This window comes from Drosophila sulfurigaster, chromosome X (genome assembly GCF_023558435.1).
Source record: "Drosophila sulfurigaster albostrigata strain 15112-1811.04 chromosome X, ASM2355843v2, whole genome shotgun sequence".
NCBI classification, from domain to species: domain Eukaryota; kingdom Metazoa; phylum Arthropoda; class Insecta; order Diptera; family Drosophilidae; genus Drosophila; species Drosophila sulfurigaster.
This window is the reverse complement of record NC_084885.1, coordinates 22055382-22082121: the sequence shown is the minus strand read 5'-3', so window position 1 is coordinate 22082121 and position 26740 is coordinate 22055382. Positions and strand designations below refer to the sequence as shown.

Genomic DNA, 26740 nt, shown 5'->3' with positions numbered 1-26740 from the left:
GGCGCAAAATTCAAGTTAATATTAATTGGTATGTAATTGCCTGAAATGGAAAGTTCTTATCGTCAGCTATAAAACATCGCTCAAGTGCACATACTTACAGCTTATCCAAGGTGTGCGCTTTGTGGACCCCATAAATAACAGATCCCTTCATTATATTTTCCACAGCAAATTGATTGCTGTTCACGTTGACACATTGGGTTGGTGTTACATTATTCAATTACACTTCATGCATTTGTTAATGCTGAAGACTTCATCAAATTGCAAATGTGCAATAGTTGTATTAACTGCTGCGACAAATTATAGTTAAGTCTGCTACCTAAATTAAAAGTAATCACAGCTGTAACTGCAATATTTTGCCTTAAAAATCTATCGAATTGTAATAAAACCATCAGCAGCCATGAGGCGTTCTCTATTGTTTCGAAAGGTATAAAACTCTTTCATCTTAAGTCCAAATCTTGTTAATTTTATTATTGCTTATATAGCCAAAGGCCAAAGCAGCCAGCGCTAGTTTATAAATTAATTTATAGTCTATGCCTTTAACAAAGAAATAAATAAAATTATTGCTTATAAATTTTGATTAGAGAAATCATTTTCAAAATCAATTTTATTTAATTAGGTAAAATTAGCAGTTTATTTAATTTAAACATTTATTTTTTGTAGCTAAATATACTTTTTAGATCAGCTTAAATTAAGATTTGCAGTCTTAGAACATTCTTCAAGAGTTGAATCTTAAAATAATATGTTTTCAATCTGTAATCTCAAATTTAGCAAACAAAGCACACATTTAAGATTTCCTCAATCTAAATCATTTTCCAGATTTTTTTTTAAGATCGAAAAAAATCTTGAATTAAGATTTACAATACACTTTTCAATCTACATAGATTTTTTTCTCTCTCTCTCTGTTAAAATATTTGTGCATTCATATTTGACGCCACTGTAAACAATGCTGTCCACTTGGTGCAGCCAACTTAACAACTCGCAGCTCATGCACTCCTCTGACTGACCGAAGCTAATTGCTATGTAACGCACACTGACTTTCAACTAGCGTCAGCGCCTTACATTGCAATTCCCTCATTGAGTCGAGTCGTTGAGCGTTGAGCGTGGAGTGTGATAAGGGTAACGAGATGTTTAGACCGCGATACGAAGCGTTGTGTGTAAATATTGACGGCAGCGTTGCGATAGCAGATCAGTGTTATGCTTTATTTACCGCAATTTTGAGTCATGATGTCAATTAAAATGCATTCACAGTAAACTTTCCTTCTTCTGCCTTCGGTTTTCCTTCTCGTCGAAAGTCCCGACTGCTTGCTTTGCTGTGGGAAACATTGACCTTCGTTGCACATTTTCCATTTCTATTTCCATTTGCAATTGAAAACTCTTAGCATTGGCATTTGAAGTGCAATGTTGAGTAAATAATTTATGCGAGTTTAATGGGTTGCTGCCTGTTTTTTGCTATTGCTTTTGTTGTAGTATTTTTTTTTTGTAGCGTTAAACGCTCCAATGACGACGGCAGCGAGTTTTCCAGTCTCAGTCTCTGATTAAATTGCAAACGTTTGTAGTGTTAATTGCGTCAAATGTAAATTGAAATTGATGCAACACAATTACAAATACAAGCAAACATTTGATTTCACAATTGGCGCCACTGTGCGCCAATTCACAATCAGAACTCTTTGAGGCACAGAATTATGGCGTAATTACAAGAAAATTTCATGAATACCTCTAGTTTGTTCTTCTGGATTTTTCCAAAGAAATTTCTGTGTGTGTGTGTGTGTGTGTGTGGGAGTTGAAACACGCTGTCCTGTTCGATTGTGTCGCATGCTAAATGGGAATATAGTATGAAAATATTGTAGACAATATTCAAATTACGCATACGCCGCGTGTGACATGACATACAAATCCCGAAATTCGGGCGTAACTCGCGCGGCTCATTAAAACAAATGTATCACAAAAATAACCACACTTATAAATACACTTTAAAAGTGGGTAAATACATAAAAATATGTTTCCCCCCCTCTACCCACTACCCCCTACCCCCTCCAAGTACGCCTGATTACGCAGTTAATTACAAGCAGCAATGTTTAACCAAGCTAATCAACTACGGTTGTGCTTTTTTTTTCGAGGATTACGCATTTATTATAATTGCATAATGTTCGCTTAACGGGACGCGCTTAATGAGCTCCAATCGCAGTAAATGAAATCAAATCAAATCAATTCAAAACGAAGTGATGTGAAGCGACGAAGGGGGAACGAGGTAATGTAATTGTAATCGCATCTTTAACAGCTGCAAGCTGTTCGACTTGCATCAATTAAACTGAATGAGTCTTCAACTCTATGCAAAAGCAAAAGCAAAAGCCAATCGAAGTTCCTAAAATAGACGACTACTTATTGCCACTTGATCGACGCCTAACTACCTTGTGTACAGTTTGCAAAATTTCTGTAGGGGTGTGCATTAAAATATCACAATTATTAATCACTAGGAATTTAATCTACAAAGCAGGCTTTTTTGCCATACAAAAGTACTTTTTGAATTACTTCTTTAACCAAATTTTTAGGAATCATGAATAACGTATTTATTTTTGTATGTACCACGCGTTGGATTTATTAAAATTATTAGATTTGTGTGTTAAAAATATTTTATATTTATTCATATTCCATATTGGGGATTATTTTCTTAAATTTTCAGTTTCCATATTCCACAATTTTATTGCATACACAACTTAATTTGCTATGCTATTCCATTTACTTAAGGCATTAATTGTCCTAATTTTTACAGGGTATTTTATTTTGAAAATAATCTATTCTTTATCTGAACATTTGCCTTTGATTTATTATTTATTTTATTGCATACACGAGTTTATTTATTAGCTGTACTATTCGAACACTTACTTCGTTACAATCGTTAGCCTAATTTGTACAGGGTATTTTTGATCGTGATTGCCTGACAAATATGCTACTTAACAGCGTTGCGTGTACCGTTTATAGCTGACCCACAATGAAGCCTCGTCAGAGCACTTGCCGCATGACTCCCTGAGAGCCTGACGCCTTGCTCTGTCTTTGTCTCACTTTCCCACGTTGCCCCTCTCTCTTTTGCCCGTCCGCTATCTCGCTATCAGTCTGTCTGTGTCTCCAGCTGCGTGCGTGTCTTTACTTATACTTAAGTATTTGCATAGTGTCTCATTTGTCGTTTCGTGTTTTTGGATTTGGATTTTCCCCATTTCCGTTTTCGACTCTCGTTTTCATTCCCCATATTATTGGGTTTTTTTTTTTGTTGTCCATGGTTTTCAAGCCGCGCTTACTGACCTCATGTGTGCATATGTATGTATGTGTACTTGTGTATGTATGTATGTGTGTATTTACAGTACTTATTTTTCTGTAAAAATTATGTGACTCAATATTTCTGTTTCAGGAAGCTCGAAATCATTGCGAAAATTTCGAGGATATCATAAAAGCGCTTATATACTGAAATCTGTAACGTTTTTATTTCTGGATTAGCTTTCAGATATTTATACAGATTTGTTGGATACATATGTTATTATAAAGTTTTTCGATTCTTTAATTTCTGACATTCATTTCTATTGAATTAAAATGACTTACCGAATTTTAGACTACAAAAGCTTAGAAACGGGTTTTTAATTCATATAACATATTGTTATATTTCATATATTTTTGCATTTTGTTTTTTGCTTAAAATGAATTGATTGCGTTAACTTTTTAAACAAGAAAAATTTTCATTATATTGAATATTAAAGCTTATAAACCGTTGAATATTTCCTATATTTTTGTAAGAAACCTTTTCATTTTATGCTAGCCTCTGATCGATCTCCAAGTAGTTGACTAGCTGATTAAAAGGTTTTCTATGTAATGTAATGTTTGGCAGATTGTCTTTCTTAAACTATCAAATGTTTAAAAATTTGTAATTAATTTGATTTCCTTCGATTCAATTATAATTATTTTTGTTTTCATTCGCTACATTTAAATACTTTTAAGCATTTACTTTGTTTTAAATGTATTCCAGACAGTCTTCTAATCTGTTTCTCAATGCTTTTCTAGGGTATTTGAGCTTATGGTTCGCACAGATTTGCAACGCTTTGTTCACACAGCGAAACAAGCCAGCTGTCTCTGTCTCTCTCATCATCTTACTCTCCTCTGTTGTCTTCCCGTCTGTCAAGCGCACTTAGTCTCTCTCTATCTCTCTCTCTTTCACTCTCTTTCTGTTTGCGGTGCTCTTCGGTGCACTTGCACTCGCTGCGATCTCAGTGTATTTCGATGCCGCATTGTTTCGTTTTCATTTTCATTTCATTTGTTTTGCCATTTGTTTTGATTTACTTTGTGTCGCAGCAATTGCTTCCCTTCTCTCCCTCTCTCTCTCTCGTTCTCTCTGGCGTATTGTGTCTATTTACCTGACATTTGTTTGTCTTTCATTTGCACACACGCTTACACACACACAGTGAGTCAGAAAAGTAAAGCGCTGGGTAATCGGTTAATCGGTTGCCCAAAAATACGCACAATTCTCCATTGTTTTGCTAATCATTTATTACAGTTGTTGTTGTTGTTGTTGTTGCTATTATTAATTCTCCATCAGTTTATTGTGTGCGCTTTGCAAATAAATTATGAAACATTGCGCGCACTTTTTATCGCAGCTCCCAAAATTGTCCCTTCACTTCCACATCCGGTAAACACAATTCTCTCTCTCTCTCTCCCTCTCTCTCTCTGTCTCGCTCTCAGTCTGCCCTCGTTAGTCACATTTGAATGCCTTCGATTTTAGTTACAGTAATTACGCTTTGGCAACAAATTAATTGTAATTGTGCCATTAAGTCCACTTCATACATTGTAGCGAGTGCTGACTGTAGCGTGTGTGTTTGTGTGTTTTTGTGTTTCCAATGACTGCAGCTTAACCTTCTACGCCTCTTGGGCTAAGCATCGTTTTTACGCCTTATTTAACAATGGTTTTTTTTAGTATGTGGTTTCATTTGTTTGTTAAACTGCGTTTTTACGCGTCTCTTAACATTGCGAAGGGCGGCAAAAAAATTCAAAAAAAGAAGGGTATACTAATTATGCTTAACTAGTGGAGTAAATGAATTAAATGAGTTTTCAAATTGATGCTTTTCATTTAAAATTTATAATTGATTATGCCAAACAGTTTTAAATTAAGTACAGCATATTTTCTAGATTTGATTTTTTTAAAGCATATATTTTGAATGTAGTATTGTATCTATATATTTGCGGTACATAAGTTTGGTATATTTTCAAATCAATACCACATTATTTTGCTTGTATTTATGTTAAAATGGGTAGCGAGTATCTCACAGTCGAGCACACTCTGCTCTGAAAATTTATTCTCATAAGCATGTTTCCTTAGACAAATTTGGTTGATATGTACTTGTTTATAGCTCTAAAGTTGTCTGTTCATCATGATATTAGCTTAAATTAATATAGTTTGTATATTCTGTATATGATTTGGATCTGAAGAAAAATGAAAATTATGTTTTACAGCTAATCCTTTAAAAATGACAGGGTATTTCCGGTGCTTGCAAATATTGCACATACGCAGCGTGTGACTAAAATGCAAATTTGTATGATACATCAAATAGAGCAAATGGCTTTGCTTAGTGCTTAATTTGTGTGTGTTTTTCTTTTGTGGTTAATGCATTTGGTAAATTGCAAGTCTTTGGCCCAGCTGTTTCAACTCCCACACTGGGTGCGACAAATGCGTTCTGAATGTTAAGTAATTTGTCTACAAGGCAAAGGTTACGACCCAGAATAAATGTATGTTTCATACCTATTGCAGAGATTCTCAAACGACAAAAAGTGATTCGTCGTCGTCGTCGTCGTCGTCGTGTGGAAAACCCAAATTAAAATCGGATCACGCATAAAACATTTAAAACTTAACACAGTCCATGCGTTTGCCATTGGCTTTGACTCTTTCGCTTGGCAATCGGAAAGTTTTTCCCCCCCTTGAATATTCCCAATATATGTATATCATTCCATCCGCTATATCATTTACATGTCGTTTATGGCGTGTCCTTCCTGACGGCTCAAACAGCTGCGTCTTTTCCTTTCACTCAGCACTCGAGTGTGCCACGCAATAATTTATTAAAAAACAGCAGAGTTAAAGAAAGAAAACTCAATTGTAGAAAAAAACTACATTAATATGTCATACGATATTTCCATACACTTGTTTTGGGGTTTTTTTTTTTTCATTCTGATTGTCTTAGCTGACGAAATCATTGACCATGATTATTCATCTGTTGTCCTTTTTACAGCTGACGGCGGCCAGGGCAAGGCAAGGCCAACACATGGCGTTTAACGTCCTCAGCCATTATCAAGCAACGACAGCAGCAGCAGCAGCAGCAGAAGCAGCGGCAGCGACGCTTCATTCAACAGTGCGTGTTGTAACAGCGAGTAACATAGCTGGCAGCTACGCAACGACAGCGACAACGACAACGAGAGCGACAACTACAACGGACAATTGCTGGCAGCTCGCAGGTCGCGCTGCAGCAGCGTCATTAAAGTCCCAACCGCCAGCCTAAACGAAACAAAACGAAAGCGAGAGAGAGCAAGAGCGAGACAGCAACAGCAGCACAGCTGATTGACAAACAGACGCGTCACATTGATCATCTCTCATAATGGGCACAAAAACTCAACCGCAATTGGCCAAAGGTAAGTGCAGAATGCATTTTTCTTTAATAAACTACAATTTTTCAAAAATTACAATTTTAAAAAGGAGTAGAATAAGAGTGTAGGTAAATTTCTACCATGAATTATGAATCTTTTCGAATGCAACATTTTCATGGTGCAAGCTGTGTCTCTAAGAATGGTTCTTAAGTGCTGAAAAATATTAACAATGTTTAATAATACATCACTGCGCTTAATCAGCATATCTTCAGTTTAAAGATAAGCAATCTTTAAGGCATTACTTTTACTTTTAGCACGCAAGCGTCTTGAAAAATTTCATATAAAATGCAAATTGCAATATGAAGAGCGTTTAAATGCTTTATGCAAATTTATAAGTGGTGTGACTTCATTTTGCAAAAAAAAGGATTTTAAAAATAAAGTAGTGCTTCGCATATGCGCGAGTAAAAACGAAGTGGAATTAATGTAATACATGTGAGAATTTTTAGATAAAATTAATAGACTCTTCTTGAATGTTTTAGGATGTGAAGGGTGAAGAGATGTTTTCCAAAGAAATCTTAATTCTCGCTTGTGTAATCAAATTTTAATGGATCAGTTATCTGATACAAAGTAAAGCTACAATTGAGTGTACTCGACTGCGAGATACCCGATACTTATTTTGAATGAAACCAAAACATTGCGGTATTATTCCTAAAATATACCAAATGTAAATACTATATTTTTAGTAGTACATTCAAAATATACCATACAGTGCAAAATATACCAGATTTTCAGCCTTAAAAAGTATTTCTTAAATAACTTCTACAATTATTGTCTGATCGCAACTAAATTTTCAGAAATCATAGAAACTATAGCTATTATTGTGTGTACCAAAATTCTAGATTCAAAATTACGCTTGGTATTCGATTTTTGTTGATTTGCGAAGGCGAATGTGGGCTTGGAAAAAACAAACGAATTTGATCTGCGTAGAAAAGTTACAATTGCTGTAAAAACAAAAATGACGGATCTAACTCGTATAGTCTCTGAGATATAGGTGTTCATTCGGCCGGACAGACAGACAGACGGACGGACAGACATTTCTATATCGTCTCGGCTTTTGATGCTGATCGAGAACATATGTATATATTTTATAGGGTCGGAAATGCTTTTCTTCTGTTTCTTCTTCCATTTAATTGAGGCACAAATTTAATAGCAACTAAATATAAATAATATGTAATAAATATGAAATAATTACAAAACTAACAAAATTTAAAATTAGAGAATTTCAAAATTGAATAACTTTTGTTTTTAGCCGTAGACTCAAATGACTTTTTGAATAGAATGCTATTAATAAATGATAGTCCATCGATGTCAAATTTCTCGATGATATCATTAAAATGGAAGAAGTTAGCTGAAAGAGTATGTAGAAGAAGTTCCGAGAAAAGCTACTAGCGTGAAGAACTTAACGAAATCGCCCTTAATTTACCCAACTCTCATATTCAATCAGTGTGCGAAGCGTGGAGGAAGCGTGGAGGGTGAGGAAAGAAGCGGCAAAGTAAACTTGACTTTCGGATTTGTCCTGATTTGAGTTGGGCGATAAGAATGGGAGCAGACTCGATGAAATGTGAACAGTTGGTGCTCCCATTGTTTTGTGTGTTATTATTATATTACATGCTGCGTATTATTGGTTATGATTGTCCATTGGCATTGGCCCAGTTCTCTTGCTCGCTCTCTCTCTCTCTCTCTCTGTTTCGACCCGGTTGGGGAACAAAGCTCAAAGCCAAAGTCGAAGCCTCAACAGACGGTCATTTAGCCATGACACGATTACGTTTGGCGCTTCAAAATCATCCCATATAATGTGCTATATATACATAGATATGTGGGTGTCTCTTGAAACACGTGTGTATCACACCTTGACCTTGAGCTGGGTAATGCAAAATGTTAATGTTGAAGTTGAAGTGCGAGAGAAAAGCGAAGCACAGCAACAAAAACAACATCATCATCATCAACAGCAACGTCACAATTTGTCAATTTATTACGGAATGAATGAATGAGTGAGTGAGTGAATGAATGAATGAAATGTTCGCCTCAATGGAATGCCAACAAAAACAGAAAACAGAAAACAAAAACAACGTCAACAAACGACGTAAAGTGTTTCAACTTAATGGAATCATTTCCGTTGTGTGTACTTTATTGGGTCATGATTTGTGCCTTTGCTCCAGCTTTGCCAGTAGTTTTGCCACTAGTTTCGCATACCCTGTAAATAAAACGCAGACATACAAAGGGTATATTGTATCACAAATTTGAGTTCAAAGCTTCACAATTTCATCAGCATCATTCTGATAAGAAGCAATGTAATATCTTCTATAGCAAGGCCAAAGATAATGTCAGCAAATATTCTGACATTGAAAAGCGAGTGCAATGTCTTAAGTGTAAACAATTTAATCGATGAAGCACTTGTCTGATATAAACAACTGCAAATAAAGTGCTTCAATATTGGCTTTAATTATATTTGTTAATAAATAAATTGATTATGAATGTTTTTAATAATATTTGCTTTTTACGTAATATTCTGAAAGTATCCGAAGAATCGATTGCTGATAAAATATTAAAAGCAAGTTTGTTGAAATATAAATAAGTTAATGGCGAATGATTTTAAGAATGAATAAAATTAAGAAAAGAAAAATAGAATATTCGATTGCTGATAAAGGATTAAAAGTAAGTTCGCTAAAATATAAATAAATTGATGATGAATGGTTTTAATATAATAATAAACTATCTACGTAAAATTAAAAAATTAGAAGTAGAAGTACAAGAGGAAGTAGAAGTAGAAGAGTAGAAGTAGAAGTAGAAGTAGAAGTGAAAGTAGAAGTAGAAGGAATGAAGAAATATAAGTACAATAGTAAAAAAAGTATTAGAAGAGGAAGTATGAGAAAGTTAAAGAAAATACAAAACCTCGTACTTTTTATAGGTCATCTTATAGTCGATCATTCACTGCAATTGTGCGTTGCAAAGCTCTTACAATAATTGATATTTTTGGCCGGCAAGCGTAGCGTAATTTGTAAGTCATTTGAGCCGGGTTCTGTTCAGTTGAGTTGAGTTGAGTTGAGTTGATTGTCAGCAACGGAGGGCTTGAGAAGGGGGGAGCGTACTTTAATGTTTTTAAGATTTCTGCATTATTATTGCGTGCCCCGGACTGACAGATGACTATCTTCTGGCCATTTGCTTGTCGCAGTTGTGCAATTAACTCGACTCTACGTCAAAGGCGGCTTACGCATCGTATACGCAATATGGCAAATGCTCACCTGTTGCCTACCAGCCACCGCCTCCGCCTCCCCCTCGTATGCTACTGCAGTCGAGCATTGGGCGGACAATCAATTGGAATGAGCTTCAATCGAATGGAATTGAAAGGAATCAATTCGTTTCGATTCGTTGCGATTTGATTCGAATTGAATGCAACACATTCAAAACACATGAATATGAATAATTTTCTAATTTTTGTTTTCATCTTTTTGTTGATTTTTTGGCTTCAATTCACATTTTGCTTCGCCTTAATAAACGTTGATTGTTCTTTGAATTCGAATTAAAATAAAGGTCAAATGTATGTGTGTGTGTGTGTTAGCTTGCAAATTACTGCAATGATTGATGGACAAACAGTGAAAGTCGTCTGCCAATTTACCTTCAATACGAACTTCTGTTGCTAAGCCTACCTCCCTCCCCCCTTTGTAGTACTTCTCCCTAGGGGGGGAGGTTTGTAATTACAATAACAAAGGAAAACGAGGGCGACTCCCAGTTGACACAAACACACGCACACATACAATGGAACACACACACACACACACACACCTTTACATTTGGCAATTCATATGCTTCCTCCTTCATTTACACATTTTTCTTTGGCCTTTTGGCTTTAATTGTTGTCTCTTCGCGTGAATGCTCTCTCTCTCTATTTCTTTTTCTCTTTCTATTTCTCGCCCTTCTCTCTGCTCTCTTGCTTGTTGTCTCACTCTCTCTCTCTCTCTCTGCATGACATTCGAAATTTGCTCATCATTTTGCTCATTTTTACGCTTGACAAACTTGACATTAAACTGCAGCAGCATTGACGACTTGCTCATACCCTTTCCTCTAGCAGAATTGTACTGTTGAACAATGCCGTAATTATTCGCATATATGTACATACCATTTAATGCTCTACCTCTGGCTATTAATTCTATTTTTGGTTGCAACGAAGCTTACATACTCTTTGCTCGCCATAAATATTCTGATTAAAAAGTCGTAAAAATAAAGTTCAAAGACAAAATCGTTTCGATTTTAATTGTGTCATACGTAAATGGATTGTCATTGCTGTGATCCCATCAAATGGGCTTATGATATGTAGCATAACTTGCAGTTTATTACATATTATTATTTTTGGATTGCCGCTATTAACACTGTTGATACCTAAATTAATGTTCATCAATTCGTCATCAGCATAAACTACACAAGTGAGAATACTTTTATAGGGTTGTCTAGAAAAAAAATGCAGAAGCAATTTAACGCTTATACAAATAAATAAACTATCTTAAATTCTTTAAAATAATGCAAATAAATTTGAAGAAACTTAAAGTTTAAAATTAGTAAATTATAATAACATATGTTATTAAAAATTTTCTTTAATTAAAATTTAAATTTCAATTGAATTATTTTTAAATAAATTTGGTAATAATTACTTGATTCGTTTTATCAAAATAAATAATATATTAATAAATCATTTATTTCAAATGAATAAAATATTTAAATTTCTACAGAAATGATAATTAAGTTCAATTATATAGGATAGCATTAATTGCCCAATTAACTGTTATATTGACTGCATACCCTACACTCGATTGCAAGGTCCATCAGAGAATTAAAGTGGCTTTTCAATGGAATGCGTACTGCGCTTTGTCCAAGTCGAAGTCGGTCTGTCTCTCAGTCTCTCATTTGGCTGGCGTTGACTTTGGCTTTCATTTCGTTTCGCCTTTGCCTTTTACTTTGGCTCTTGCTCTTTTCTCATTACTCATTTTCCGTTAGCCGTCGACGCCGTTGTCCTGGCAATAGCGCTGCCGTCGTCATTGGCGTCGCTGCTTTATGCTGTTGTTGCTGTTGTTGTTGCTGTCACTGTCGCTGTTGTTAGCGTCGTCTTCGTCGTTTTAATACCCCCACTAGCGAAGAGCTTAGAGGGCTATTGTAACAGACTGACAATCGCAAATGTAATAAAGAGAACATACATATGAAAAAAATTTATTTGTTTGTGATTGCATAATTTACATAAGAAACAATATTCTATTCAATGTCCACATTGAGTTGCTCAATTTGTTGACTTTAGCGACGGGTATCTTTAAGTTGAGCTCACCCGCAGCGGCAGCTTTCTTTCCTGCTTGTTGTTGTTATTGCTGTGTGTTGGCTCTCGCGAGTCTTTTGCGGCGTTGCTAGGCTGCGGACAGCGACAGCGACGTCAACGTCGACGCCAGTGTAAGGTTGTTGGGCTGCCGTCATTGCGTCAGCGTCAGCTACCGCTGCCAATGCGGGCGCCGTCGTCGCTGCCAACGTCGTCGCCGCCGTCGCAGTTGTTTCATTTTTGCAGTGCGCTCGCTTTGGCAGTTGCCCGTTTGCTGTTTACCGTTTGGTCAGCGCGCCGTTCGTTTGTCGCCGTTTTTTCGCGTTCTCGCGTTTCTCCTGTTTTTCGGTTTTATTTGATTTTTTTTCGCTCCCGTTCTTTTGTTTTTCGAAACAATTCTGCCAAAAAAGAAGAAAAATACCCAAAAAGAAAACATAATGTTATTTTAATTGCACAAAATGCTGTTGTACAATTTATGATATAATTGCGTGTGATAAGCGCGACCCCAAAAACAAAACAAAACAAAACAAACCAAGACCCAACAAAAAAAAAGTGTAAAGAAAAGAAAACGTTTTGTCAAACAAATTTGCAAGTGCAAGAAGAAGCTAAAAGTGCAATAAGAAGAAATGTGCTAAAAATGTACGCAAATAGCAAAATCGTATTGTAAATGCAATAACAACAACAAGAATATGAAAACATATGTAATAATTGTTGTTGCTGCTGCTGTTAACGTCGCTGCTGCTGCGGATGATGCACTGACATCTGCCATTTGGCACCTGGCAACCTTCCTTACCCCTCTCCCTCTCTCTCACAGCATCTCCCGCACAACGAATGCGCGCCACAATTTGATGCTGAGTGCAAAAGGGTTTTTTTGTAGCTGGTAGCGGGTATTTCAGAGTTGATCATCTCTACTTTTGTCTTTAGCTGCTGCCTCAGCATAATTATTATTGAGCCTTCATCGATTCATTTTGCTGCTTTTGCTCTCACACATTCTCTCAGTTTTCAATTTTCTTACATTTGCTTGGTTTGAATTTGGGTAAAGCACTGTCGTCACCTTGCCCTTCCCCTTCTCCCAACGCCCCAAACAACCATGGTGACGCATGGCGGAAAACAACAAAAGCAAAATACACACACACTCTCACAAAATGCTAGCAATTGAAAAGTGTAGCAAACGCAAAACCAAAACCCAAAATTGAAAAGAAAAACCAAAGCAAGCAACGGCAAAGGAGCAAGGAGTACGACATTCACATGCGTGACTCATGGCTTGTATTAAAGGGACAGCAAAGTTAGACTAGGTACAAGCATACTCACGAGCACACACACACACACACAAACATTTACACTCATATGCATGCTTGAGTAGCGCAGCCTTGCCGGCTGCCATGCTCTCTCAATGAGTCTCTCTCTGTTTCACTTTACACTCTCTCACGCAGTCACAACTGCTTGGGGGCAATGAAGCTGAACATATGCGAGCGAGAGAGCGAAAGTGTAACAACATCTGCAGCGTCGCCTTCCTTACAGAGTCTAGCTTGAGTGCGAGAACAGGCGAGCAATAACAGCAACAACAAGCACAATAGTAATGCTAATAATGATCATCAGTGTCAAGCTGTTATTGTTTGTGCTTATTACCTTTGTTTCTAGCGGATGGCTGTCATCGCTGACAGAAGCTGATTTGTATACATTTGCAAATGATTAAATTGAATTTGTTTGCATTTGCCATAATTAAATTGCAACAATGCTCTATGCGTTTGCCATAATATAACTGCGTCGAAGCTGCGTTAGCTGACGTTTCTTTGCAACCTGTTGCTGTTGTATTATTTATTTGACTTACGAACACAATTCACAATGAAAATAATTGAATATTTGAATTTGCTTTAAATTCGAAATTCGAAATTCAGAACCGGAACTATGTTCTTTGTAACAATCCATTGAATCCAATATTAAAATGTGTTGTTACTCAGTTCGACGTTGTTTCAACATTCCCTTCGCATATCCCCCACTGACTTTTGCTATTCATTTTGTTTTGCGGTGTGAAATTTTCATTTGTTTCGCTTGACATGCGATTTTAGTTTTGCATATACATACTGTATATTAAATGTGTGTTCTATTTCATATACCCTGTAATCATAAAAATTGTAACATTTCAATTTCAAACCAAGTGTACCAAAATTGGTAATATTTCAAATGAGAGAATGCAAAATATTTAGCCAGACCACCGAATACGGTGCACTCTCTCAATGAAAAGCCTCAGCGCAAGTTCATGATTTGCATTGCGTTTATTTATTCATTACTCATACGCCGCGTGCAACAAATTGATGAACAGCGCTTGTGACAATCCACAGCTGTTGTTGGCTTGAAATTCGATGCGACTTTGCCTTTTTGTAGTGAGCATTGCCAGGGTTGCCACCACACTTTTGCGCTAAGCTGCGTTAGTTGCGACGAACACAACAATAGTTGTAAAATCTTAAAATGAATGACAAGTGAAAAGATAATTTGGGTTTTCAAGAGCAGTTTCGTGTGTCTTTCACTTTATTGTAAGTTATCTGAGTGTATATTATTTAATTCATGATTGGATTAACAGAATACTTTAATCAGAAGAAATACTGTTCAAAATACTAAAGAATAATTTATAATTTCAATACAGTTTTTTTTTGTTCCAAGTTACTCACTCAGTTTTCTGATACGAATACGATAGTTTTTTATATTAAAAAATTTGAATTCGTTCATTATGCATTCATAATCAAATTTCTAGCATACTTTTTGAGGCTAGAATTTGTGTTTAAATGTTTGTTTTTGTCACGCCCATTTCCGCTCCTGCAAATCGAATAAAATAACGAATAGCAAGCATAATTTTAAAGCAAACAAACAAAAACAAGAATAGTATTTATGATTCTTGTAAATTTTGTTGCGATCTGATAAAATTTGTAGAAGTTATTAAAGAATTACTTTTGTATGGAAAAGACGTCTCTTTACTACGGATTTTAGTTGCTTTGGCTGACAATCTGGTATATTTTGATTTGGTATATTTTGGGAATAATACCACACTGGTTTGCTCTTATTCAAAATGGGTAGCTCTTGTACTTGTTTTTATTATTATTAAACACTTTTACAATTCTTTAAACAACTTTTCTGCTAGCTTTAGGGCAGATTACAAATAACATGTTTATTCTAAAACATTTATTGAGTATTCAATTTGTATAGCATACTTTTTGGTGCTAGCCAAGTAGCCATTTTATACTAAGTATAAGTTTTAGTATTTGTTTGTAAGAAGTAAGTGTGCTTAGCGAGTGCACACTGTAGCGGCTTCATGCAGCTGGCAAATATGCGAAATCTGTGTGCAAATGCACATTTGTTTATTGCGCATACGCCGCGTGCAACAACTTGGCGAGCAAACTGATGCGAATCATTTGCGGCCAAGCACAGCTGTTGTTCTGACCTCCAGTTGCGATGGCACGCGATGGCTTTTCCTGTTGTTGTTGTTATTGTCGTTGTCGTTGTCGTTGTTGTTGATATTTGAAGAGGGTTTCAATGCCAGAGACAGTTGCCAATTGCAACGCAGCACGTGGCAGCAAAACGCATTTCATGCAGAACATTTGCAGTTGAAGATGCCACCACCAGCAGCTGAAAGGGATTAAAGCGACGTAGCAAAGAAAGACGAAATGCAGGGCGTCCGAAGAGAGAGTGGACGCCAGCGACCGGATACGCTGGAGCTGTCGGTGCTGGGACAAAACGATGCCACAAAGCAGCAACAGCAACAGCAAAAGCAAGAGCTGGAGCAACAGCAACAGCAGCTGCCACATGCGATGCAAACGGCGGCGGCAACGCGTCGCTCACGCTGGTTTCACTTTGCTCGCAAGTCGCGCAGTCGTCGACGTCTTTGTGGCGAGGAGGAGCAACTGCAGCTGGCGCTGGAGGCACAAACGGATGCCGAGGATGAGGAGACGGCAGCGGCGACTGCGGCAGCAGCGCAGCAAGTGCGTCTAGCGCAGCCGGAAACGATGAACATTGGCAACTCGATGCTGACAATCAATACGCCAAAGACGGCGACAACCACATCGACCAATGCCTCGGACAATGGACGCGACGATAGCTTCTATAGTCTGGTCAATGCAAGCACAAGTGCACAAGCTGCTGCCGCTGACAACTCCCACTCGAATGCCCCCGCAACTGTTGTTGCTGTTGATGTGGAGCAACAGTACAAGGAGCAACCACAATTGGTCGGCAAACCACGCTTGTCGATGCTGCAGCGTTGGGCCAGCTGGCGACGCAGTGCTCCGGACAGTTTGCCGAGCAGACGTCGCAATCCCAGTCAAGTGGATCAACTGGAGCAGCAACAGGTCTCTGCCTCCGCCTCTGCGCGCAATTTGCGACGCGTCTCGCAGCTGCGACGTCGTCGAAGCTCTTACTATTTCTCGGGTAAATCGGGGGTCGAGACACAGCTTGCAGAATATATTTTTCATTTTTGAGGCATTTTTTTTACTCTTCATTACTCGAAAAACTCACTTCTTTTGTTCTCTGTTTACTTGCAGACAATGAACGTAGAATACGCGCCAACGACAAAGATTTCAATTCACAGTTCAAATATCACGTAAGTTCGCATTAACATCTAGTTATTAATGAGACAAGTGGAATTGGAACACTAGTCTTGAAAAAATAAGAATAAGAAAATGAAGTGATATAGAAATATTAAAAATTATGTATGCTTCTGTGTTGAAAAGAGTGGAATTGAAACATTAGGCCAAAACTACAAGATCAAGTTGAAACAAATGGAATCTGAACAGTATATATTGCAATTGGAGCACTTGTCTTGATATAGTGATATTTCAATTCGAATATCATTCAAAAAAGAAACATTTTTTATGGCTAACAAAGTGATGTGCGTTGGAACAGGTGGAATTAAAACATAAGGCAAACAATACAAGATCATTAAGTGATGTACCACTTACAATTCATTAGAATAATGTACAAATATTTAAAACTTTCAGCCATTCCAGTTAAAACAAATGGAACAGGAACTTAAGCTTGCATAACTGTCTTTTTATTGAAGTCATATACCAATTATCATTTCATCCAATTATGTACATTTCAAGCTAAAATAGGTGTAATTGAAACATTAATCCAAAAAAGACAATATCTTTTAAAAGTCTAGCTGAAACAAGTGGAATTGAAACATTCTTTTTATCAAAAAAAGAGTGTACTATGAATTTATATACAACTATGACTCTGCATTAATCATTAGCTTTTCAATCTCATTATTCCTTGCATTTGCTCTCTATATTTCTCTTGTTCAGAACAATTATATTAAGACATCGAAGTATTCGCTGCTAACGTTCCTGCCGTTCAATCTGCTGGAGCAGTTCCAGCGTCTGGCCAACTTCTATTTCCTGTGCCTGCTGGTGCTCCAGCTGATCCCGGCGATCTCCTCGCTGACGCCCGTCACAACAGCGATACCGTTGATCGGTGTGCTAACGCTAACTGCTGTCAAGGATGCCTACGATGATATTGTAAGTGATCAAAATGCTTTTAGATATTCTCTCATTGAATGCATATAAAATAATTTAAATGATCTACGCAACAGCAACGCCATCTATCGGACTCGCAGGTGAACAATCGCAAGTCGAAAACGTTACGCAACGGTAAACTGATCGAGGCCAAATGGTCTGAGGTGCAAGTTGGCGATGTCATTCGTTTGGATAACAATCAATTTGTCGCCGCCGATATCTTACTGCTGACCACATCGGAACCCAATGGCCTGTGCTTCATTGAGACCGCTGAACTGGATGGCGAGACGAATCTGAAGGCGAAACAATGCCTGATGGAGACAACGGAGCTGGGCGATCAACATGATCTGCTGTGGAATTTCAATGGCGAGATCATTTGCGAGCGACCCAACAATCTACTCAACAAATTCGAGGGCACTCTGATCTGGAAGAATCAGCGTTTCGCTCTCGATAACGACAAGATTCTGCTTCGTGGTTGTGTCCTTCGCAATACGCAATGGTGCTACGGCCTCGTTGTCTTCGCCGGCGTCGACACGAAGCTAATGCAGAACTCGGGGAAGACACAGTTCAAGAGCACCGGCGTCGATCGCCTGCTCAATTTTATCATCATTGGGGTGAGTCGTCGAAGAATATTTGCCAGTTTTCTATGTTGATCGTGGCTTGATCTTAGACGATCTATCTTAGACTCTTGTGTTTTTTTATAATTCTTCATGCTATGCTAACATATTTCCCCGTTCTTCTTCTCATTTAGATTGTGCTCTTTCTCGTCTCGATCTGCGCTTTGTTCGCCATCGGCTGCGCAGTGTGGGAAGGTCTGATCGGCCAGCACTTTCAGCTATATCTGCCCTGGGAGCACATAATACCCCAAGAGATGGTGGCATCGGGTGCCACAGTGATCGGGCTGCTCGTATTCTTCTCGTACGCCATAGTCTTAAACACAGTTGTGCCAATCTCCCTCTATGTTTCAGTAGAGGTAAGTGTGTGGTAACTTAAGCAGGCCATCCACGATAGAATTTGTTCGAAAACATGTTGTCGAACATGAATTTTAATTTGCCAGCAATCAGTGTAAACATTTCTTGCAAACATCAACAATTATTTCCCATTTCTATTCTCTATTCGAACACAACATCGAACGCGAAATGTCGAACCGAACATTTCGATCGAGCACAACATGTTTTCGAACACATGTTTTTATCGTAGACTGCATTCAATTAATGTTATAATTTTAGATTGATTTGTTTGTTAATCTTTCTCTCTCCCTCTCGTTCAGGTCATACGCTTTGTTCAGTCGTTCCTCATCAATTGGGACGAGGAAATGTACTATGCACGCACCCACACATATGCCAAAGCACGCACCACAACCCTCAACGAGGAGCTCGGCCAGATTCAGTACATCTTCTCAGACAAGACGGGCACCTTGACCCAGAACATCATGACCTTCAACAAGTGCAGCATTAATGGTCGCACCTACGGTGATGTCATCGACCTGCGCACCGGCGAGCTCATCGATATCAACGACGTAAGTTCACTTTTCTAATTCCCCTTTTTGCCCCTCTCTCGCGAAAAGTGTTTTGTTGTCGATTCGCCTAATATCCTGTTTCCGGTTGTCTACGGTCTCCCATCGAATCCGGTCATTAGTGTGTCTTCCGGCGACGTGGATTGCTTAATCCAAGGACGCGGTTCTAATGCAGTGTCCTTAAGTTTATATAGTTGGGGAATTGTTTTCTGATTCGAGTAATTCTCAAACTTAAAACATCTTTGTTTTCTAATAGCTCTTGGAATGGGAAATTTGAAAGTATAGAATCATTTTTTATTACAACAACATTATTTAAATTTAAACTTTCGAGTCTTTATTTCTAATTAAAGAAGTAACACCACTGTAACCGTTGTTTTTGGAACTCTTTTTTGAGTTTTTTTTATGCCAGAGGGAATGAGGTAAACGATTAAATAAAAAAGTTAAAACTTCACTACCAATTTGGGCAGTTTTTCGTAAACTAAAAAGCGATACGATAGTTAAATTATCTTTTAAGCGAAAACAATGAAATTTATTTTAAATTGTACATTGGTGTTACTCCTTAAATAGCTGTTTTAAATAAATGATATAAAACTAACTTTTGAGTTAAATTGAATTTGCTTGTCTGATTGCACATAAAATCGAAACATGCATTGAGCATTATCCGCTTGTCTAGTTTGATTTGTTTGGGGCGTGGCCAAAAGCGAAAAGAGTTTTGTATTCATGTTCGATGCGAATTGAGATTGTAACGAACATAGTTTGTAATTGAAACTTGAATTTATCTATATCAAATATCTTGTAATCTTTATGGTGTTGGAAATTGTCTGCCTTGTGTTATTCATATTTACTATAATATTCTCATTTGCTACAAAGCTAATATGCCCAGCTACATGAGGACTACTGGGTATTTTAAATCGTAGTACAAGCAAAAGTGTTTAGAATTAAGCTGCACTTAACTTAAGCTCAACACTTAACCAAGTGTTGGTTTGTCCGTGTAAACAGTTCAATAAGTGAGCGAGTGTCGCTTTCTTCCTTTATTTCTCTCTTTCTGTCTCCGTCTCTCTCTCTGCCTTTTTCTTTAACTCTCTCTGCATTTCTCTTTATATCTGTGCCTTGCACCTTTTATGTCGAAGCAGCAAGTGAGCGAGTGTCGCTTTCTTCCTTTATTTCTCTCTTTCTGTCTCCGTCTCTCTCTCTGCATTTTTCTTTAACTCTCTTTGCATTTCTCTTTATATCTGTGCCTTGCACCTTTTATGTCGAAGCAGCAACAGCAAACAATGCAATATAACAAATTTTATCACTTTTCTGGACATAACCCAGTTTCTGAAGATTGAAATAATTTAGATGCAATGTATTCACAATTAATCAATCTTAAATTTTAAGTACTAGAATTATCGATAGATGGCGCCACAGAGAAAATATCAGCTGGTCTTGAAAATACAATCCAAATATTAAGTTGTTCATACAATATTGAGGTTGTAAAAAGTGAAAACTAAACCACTTTTGTCCAAGAAATCGAAATCCATCTAAACAAGTTATCTTAGAATGTTATAAAATATAGAAAGAGGCGATGCCACGCCCACATTTGATCTATATAATGGTTGTCTTAACCTATCTTGCTCCGTTCTTGAGCTTTTATTTTTGACCAGAAACAGTGATCAAAGTTCCCATAGTGCAATGTTGCAAGCTGTGTCGTCTTTCTCTATGTGTGTTGCAACTGTATGTGTGTGTGTGTGTAGGTGTGTGTGGCAGCCAGCCAACCATTCAATGTAGTTGTTAAGCACTTTGTCCCCCCAACACTTTGCTGCTGCCCGTCCGTGTTTTTTAATTGTGCGCCCAGCAAAACAAAACTCACATTACTCGTTATAGCAGCAAGCAATTTTCCAAACTAGCGCCAGCAGCAACAGCAACAGCAACAGTAACAACAATAGCAGCAGCGCCGGCAGCAGCAGCAAGCCTGTTGCAGTTGCCACGCCCACGCCGCCCACAATATTGGTGCATGCCGCCGAGGTGCATGGACGAAGGAAAAGCGCCGTGCTGGTGACCACAGCCGGTGGCACGCAGCTGGCCAGCAATGCGACACAGTTGCAGGGACGTATTGCTGCCGCCGAGCAACTGTTGCAGACAGTGGAGAATCCATTGGCCACAGCCACAGTTACAGCCACAGCAACACAACAACAACAGCAACGCAAACAAGTGCACTATTTGTCGCCAAGTCGCAGCAACAGCAACGAGGATGAGCTCGACGATCCGGGCGGGGCGACAACAACAGCGAGCAATAGCGGCGGCGGGGGACGTGCGTCGCGGGGGAGCGGCGGCTCGTTGGGCGCTTGCTTTACGCGTGGCAGCGGCGCACGCATGCGACGACAGCTGTCGAGCTTGTCCAACTGCAGCAGCAGCGGCGACAAAGTAATAATCTTGCATGATCAGCAACTAGAGCAACTTGAACAATTCGAACAATCAGAACAACTCGAACAACAACACCAACAACAGCAACACGAACACGAGCACGAACAAACGCATCAAACTAATCGCAAGCTGCGACAATTCCATGCTTCATGCTCATCCACAGCCACAGCCACAGCCACAGCCATAGATAGCGGTTGTTGTGCGCCCTTTCGATGCCACAACAGCAACAGCAATAGCAGATTGCCAACAACAGCAGCAGCAGCAACTTGCAACAGCAACCGCAACAGCACCGCACAGCAACGTTATCTCAGCACACACCGCTTTGCCACAAATTGGAGTTCGTCACACCAAAAAGTGCACGTATGCATGTTGTTTCAACTCCACCCAACTCCTGATCTCCCAATATCGTAAATTCGTTACTTTGTTTATTTGTTGTTTGAGCGTCAAACGAGTGTTTAACTATGTGTGACTTAAGTTGAAATAGCGTTTAAACCGATTTGTCTATAAACGCCTGGTTCACTATGCGTGACTGTAGCTGCATAAATTTCTTGAATATCGTAAACTCGTATATGTCTATATCGTTTACGATATTCGAATTGGTGTCTAACATATTTAACCTATTTGTCATATTGCTAATTGGATTTTATATTGAAATTGTGTTTATCGTAAATGTTTATTGCAGCGCTAAATTGTTGTATATCATAATTGGAAAATTTTGAAATATCCATGAAAATTGATGTGGATATAATTAAGAAGCAATCGTTCTTTCTGGAATCAATAATTTATGCGCTTCAATATCGTAATGGCCTTTTATGTTCTCCCTCCCCTGCCTTAGTGTTCTCTCTTATGACTGTTGAAATTAGTGTTGTGTGTGTGTGTTTGGGTGTCAACAAATTAACAGCTTTCCATAAAAAGTAGCTGCTCTTGAGACAATCGTAGCTTATTTTTAACTCATTTCCCACAATATACACTTACGATATATAATAATCTAACCTTAAGCTTAAGATTGTGCTTTAATAATATGTATTAAGTTTTCTTTTTCAATATTATCTTAGTAACCTACAAATATAATCCTTAGACATATTCAAAATGTTTTTTTTTTACTGAATACCGCAGGCACAAGTAATTTATCATATTTCATATAATTTATATTTTGCTTCGCTTTAACTCTAAAATCTTTTCAACTATCGCAAGCCATTGAACGTATATCGTTACTAGGTATTGCTTGCTTTTAATTGCTTATCGTAACTAGGCATCTGAAGGATATGATAACAAATTTGTGAATAATTAAAAGCATCGCTTTTCGAGTATCGTAAGTCATTGAGCGTTTATTGATTACTATTGATTATCTTAGTCAATGTGGTAACATAATTATTCAATATTTAATATCATCTAAGCTTCGCTAAGCAATTATTGTACAATTCTCTCGACCATCGTAAGCCATTGATCGTACATATATCGTTACTAAATCTGTATTGCTTTGTATTGGATATCGTAAGTTGGCAAGAATATGGTAACACTGTTTTTAAATATCGCTTGGAATCTTTTCGAGTATCGTAAGCCTTTGACCGTATATCGTAACTAAAAATGTATTGCCTCTGCCTTCGCCTTCGCCTCTGCTTCTTTCCATAACTAATGCTGAAATTAACGCTAAGCTATGCCTGAATATCTAAACTACAAAAAAACAAATCTCTCTCAAGCATTCATCATATATGTACACAAAATGTATTCAACAACATCCGCTGCAGTCGAATTAATCGTAACTTATTTCTTGTGTTCCTATAGATCGTCGAACCCATTGACTTCTCGGCGAATCCGCATCACGAGACAGACTTTCGCTGGTACGATCGAACGCTGTTGGATGCCGTGCGTTCGGATGAGGAGCATGCCCACAATTTCTTTCGCTTGCTCGCTCTTTGTCACACGGTGATGGCGGAAACTGTCGACGGTCGACTCGAGTATCAGGCGCAGAGTCCCGACGAAGCTGCCCTCGTGTCGGCAGCCCGTAACTTTGGCTTTGTGTTTCGCACACGCACACCAAACAGTATTACCATCGAAGTGATGGGTCGCCTAGAGGTAAGTATTCGTTTTTACTTATATATCGTATTTAGTCAGACAATAATATAAATGTTCTTTTGCAATCTCTGCAGGAATACGAACTACTGCACATTCTGGATTTTAACAATGTGCGCAAACGCATGTCGGTCATTCTGCGACGCGGCAACTCTGTCGTGCTCTACTGCAAGGGGGCTGACAATGTGATATACGATCGTCTGCATGGCGGGCAAGAGGATCTTAAGGCGCGCACTCAGGATCACTTAAACGTAAGTCACGAATATCGTAAATTGTTCATTTTGTGTTGTAGATTTCCTTCCAACTACTTATCTTCAAATTATTTACTGCAAATTCTAATTATATTATAAATTGTTCACTTTATATTAGAAATGTAATATATTGGCAATAAGTTCTACTACATCTCCTTTAAAATTCATTTTGATCACAGTGTATTTTACGATACTCAAACTATTTATTAATTATTCATTTGTTTTTGCAGTTGATTTGAGTTTGTTGAATTAGAAATACTGAGTCTACCTTTGACTTTAATCAAAATTGTTGCCATTTACATTTGCATATTTCCTAAATCGTAATATCGTAACATGAATCGTTTTGCTTCTTTGCAGAAATTCGCTGGCGAAGGTCTGCGCACTCTGGTGCTGGCCGAGCGCCGCCTGACCGAGGAGTACTACAACGATTGGCGCGTGCGCCAGACGGAGGCGGCTCTCTCGATGGACTCGCGTGAACAGAAGCTGAACGCGATGTACGAGGAGATCGAAAGCGATATGCAGCTGGTGGGCGTGACAGCCATTGAGGATAAGCTGCAGGATGGTGTGCCCAAATCAATAGCCAATCTGCAGAATGCTGGCATTAAGATCTGGGTGCTGACTGGCGATAAGCAGGGTAAGCTAATGAGAGTTGTTCTATCGTAATTGTGAATTGGGAATTTAAATGGATTTTTACTTTCGTAGAAACTGCCATCAACATTGGCTACTCGTGTCAGTTGCTGACCGATGAACTCGTCGACGTCTTCATCGTGGACGGCAGCTCTGTGGAGGAGGTCGAGAAGCAGTTGCGGCAATTTAAGGAGTCTATCAAGATTTTTGATCGCTTTCGACCTGGCGGTAGATTATCAAGCGAACAACTCGAAAGATCGATCAATCAATAATGAGTTTTTATTCTCTTGCAGGCACCGAGGCGATGAATCAGCTGCACAGCGAGAGCAGCATGGATCCCATGAACGTGACGATGACACAGACATCGGCGTTCATGCAGGACACGAATGGATCGCCCATCCCACAGCCGCCGCCGGCTATATCGGTGGTTACCTTTAGGTGGGATGCCAAAATTAAGGATAATAAGGGCGGACCGGACAGGTAGAGGGCACTTCCGCAATGAAATGAAATATCCAAATCAATTTCAATAACTACGATTCTAGATGCAGTGAAGCTAAACCAGAAATGACACTTGAAAAAAAGAAATTAGCTCAGCTAGAAAGTCACCCTGTATTTTCTGCTAACTCCCTCTCTCTCTCTATCTATCTATCTTTCTATGTAATACCTTCTTTTTTATTGATTTCTATACGATTTTTTGTTTGTAATTGATCTATATAGTATCTAATTCAATGTGTTGACCATAACATCGAATCGGAAAAAAGTGAACTAGAACTTTTTATGATTTCATAGACTTTTATATTCGTATTAACTTTAGATGTGCTTAGCGAGAAAAGACCTTTGAATAATGATAATCTTTTAGTGTATAGCCAAGGATGTGTTACCCTCTATTGGTACTTGTTCCGCCCGTCAAGTAAAATATCACATTAATTATCCTACAACAAAACTCGATACAAACAATTTCAATATCGTTTATTTCGTTTCGTTTCGTTTCGTTCGTATTCTCATTGAATTTAATATGCGTAACACAAATCAAATCCAATCGTCGTGCATTGTCCAAGTCAATCAATCATTTAATTTATTCTATTCTCAATGCAAAACTAAACTAAACTCAAGTACAAAAACAGAACAACAAACCAAATTCACACAACAACCAAAAAAAAGCTCGTTTATATCCTTAATGTTGTTTTTGTCGTTCGTGGCTTTCGTTTATTACGCTCGTATCATCTATCGTATCGTATCGTATCCCGTAGAACGCTTATACTAATGCTTTGCTCTCTGCAGAGCGTAACACTGACTCTCTCGTTTTTGATTTATAACATAACCTAACAAAAGCATGCTCTGTTGTCTAACTTCCTCTTTCCTATCTCTCTCTGCTTCTCTCTTTCTGTGTCATCTATTTTAAATGTTGTTTCGTAATCCATTTAACAAATTCATTTTACATTTTATGTTCCTCTCTTTAACACTCATCAAACACTTTCTACTACATTTGGTATATATATTAACGTTCTCTCGTTCTATTTCTCTCTCTCTCTCTCCATAAATTCACTTGTTTAGTGCCGAGTGCAATGATCTCTTTGGAGATGCCGAGAAAAGCGACGACGGCCGACGAACCGCGCCCTCAATAGTTGTTGACGAGACGACGGGCTTTGCACTCGTCGTCAATGGACATTCGCTCGTCCACTGCCTCTCGCCGGAGTTGGAAAGCAAGTGCGTATACTGTGCATATCGATGAACATCGGCATATCCTAATACTATCGTCTATTTCACTTCACAGATTCTTGGACATTGCCTCGCAGTGCAAGGCGGTGATCTGTTGTCGCGTGACGCCGCTGCAAAAGGCGCTGGTCGTCGAACTTATCAAGCGTGCCAAAAATGCCGTCACCCTGGCCATAGGCGATGGCGCCAACGATGTCTCCATGATCAAAGGTGAGCACACTAGCTGACGCGTTGAGGCTAGAGATGCGAGAAAATCAGTGATTAATTCGAAATGGCATAGAAAGGGTGCTTAATATTGGAATTATATAATGTGGAAGATTAAGTGTTTGAAGAAATGTAAAATTTAAAGCAAGAAGGAGATTGAGAGATTGGAAAAGTGTAAAATGTTAAGCAAGCTAATCTTAAAGGTGGGAAAAAGCTGTTATTCATTGATTTAGAGCGAAGATATTCGATTTCATGATCGAAGAAATGTGAAGCAAACTAAGCATAGAGATGAAAGAAAAATGAACTCATCAAAATGAAACTGGTTTAGATAAGAATTATGTAATGTAGGAGATTGAGAGATTGAAGAAATGTAAAATGTAAAGCAAGCTAAGCTTAGCGATGAGAAAAAGCTGTGATTAATTAGAGATGACAGAAAAGGGATCTAAACAAATTGGTTAAGTAAGGAGTTATTCGATAG

At 38.2% G+C, this 26740-nt stretch overlaps 1 protein-coding gene across 10 annotated transcripts in view; it reads left to right on the top strand.

Moving 5' to 3' along the window:
• The window catches only part of LOC133847590 (phospholipid-transporting ATPase ID), a 38958-nt gene that overhangs the window by 8666 nt on the left and 3552 nt on the right, over nucleotides 1-26740 (top strand). For 2 of the 10 annotated variants that reach the window (XR_009895176.1, XM_062282740.1), the window contains exons 1-15: nucleotides 12237-12607; nucleotides 15510-16384; nucleotides 16498-16556; nucleotides 17260-17472; nucleotides 17547-18083; nucleotides 18221-18442; nucleotides 18740-18988; nucleotides 20852-21751; nucleotides 23177-23467; nucleotides 23542-23715; nucleotides 24073-24349; nucleotides 24418-24570; nucleotides 24636-24822; nucleotides 25897-26049; nucleotides 26117-26268. Coding sequence is in view for 9 of the 10 variants with exons in the window: in XM_062282740.1 (XP_062138724.1) it covers nucleotides 15628-16384; nucleotides 16498-16556; nucleotides 17260-17472; nucleotides 17547-18083; nucleotides 18221-18442; nucleotides 18740-18988; nucleotides 20852-21751; nucleotides 23177-23467; nucleotides 23542-23715; nucleotides 24073-24349; nucleotides 24418-24570; nucleotides 24636-24822; nucleotides 25897-26049; nucleotides 26117-26268 (4324 nt within the window). In the remaining variant the exon portion in view is untranslated. Of the gene's footprint in view, nucleotides 1-6260; nucleotides 6658-12236; nucleotides 12608-15509; nucleotides 16385-16497; nucleotides 16557-17259; nucleotides 17473-17546; nucleotides 18084-18220; nucleotides 18443-18739; nucleotides 18989-20851; nucleotides 21752-23176; nucleotides 23468-23541; nucleotides 23716-24072; nucleotides 24350-24417; nucleotides 24571-24635; nucleotides 24823-25896; nucleotides 26050-26116; nucleotides 26269-26740 lie in introns of those variants that run through there. The other 8 variants (XM_062282741.1, XM_062282743.1, XM_062282744.1 and 5 more) reach the window with 8 other exon arrangements.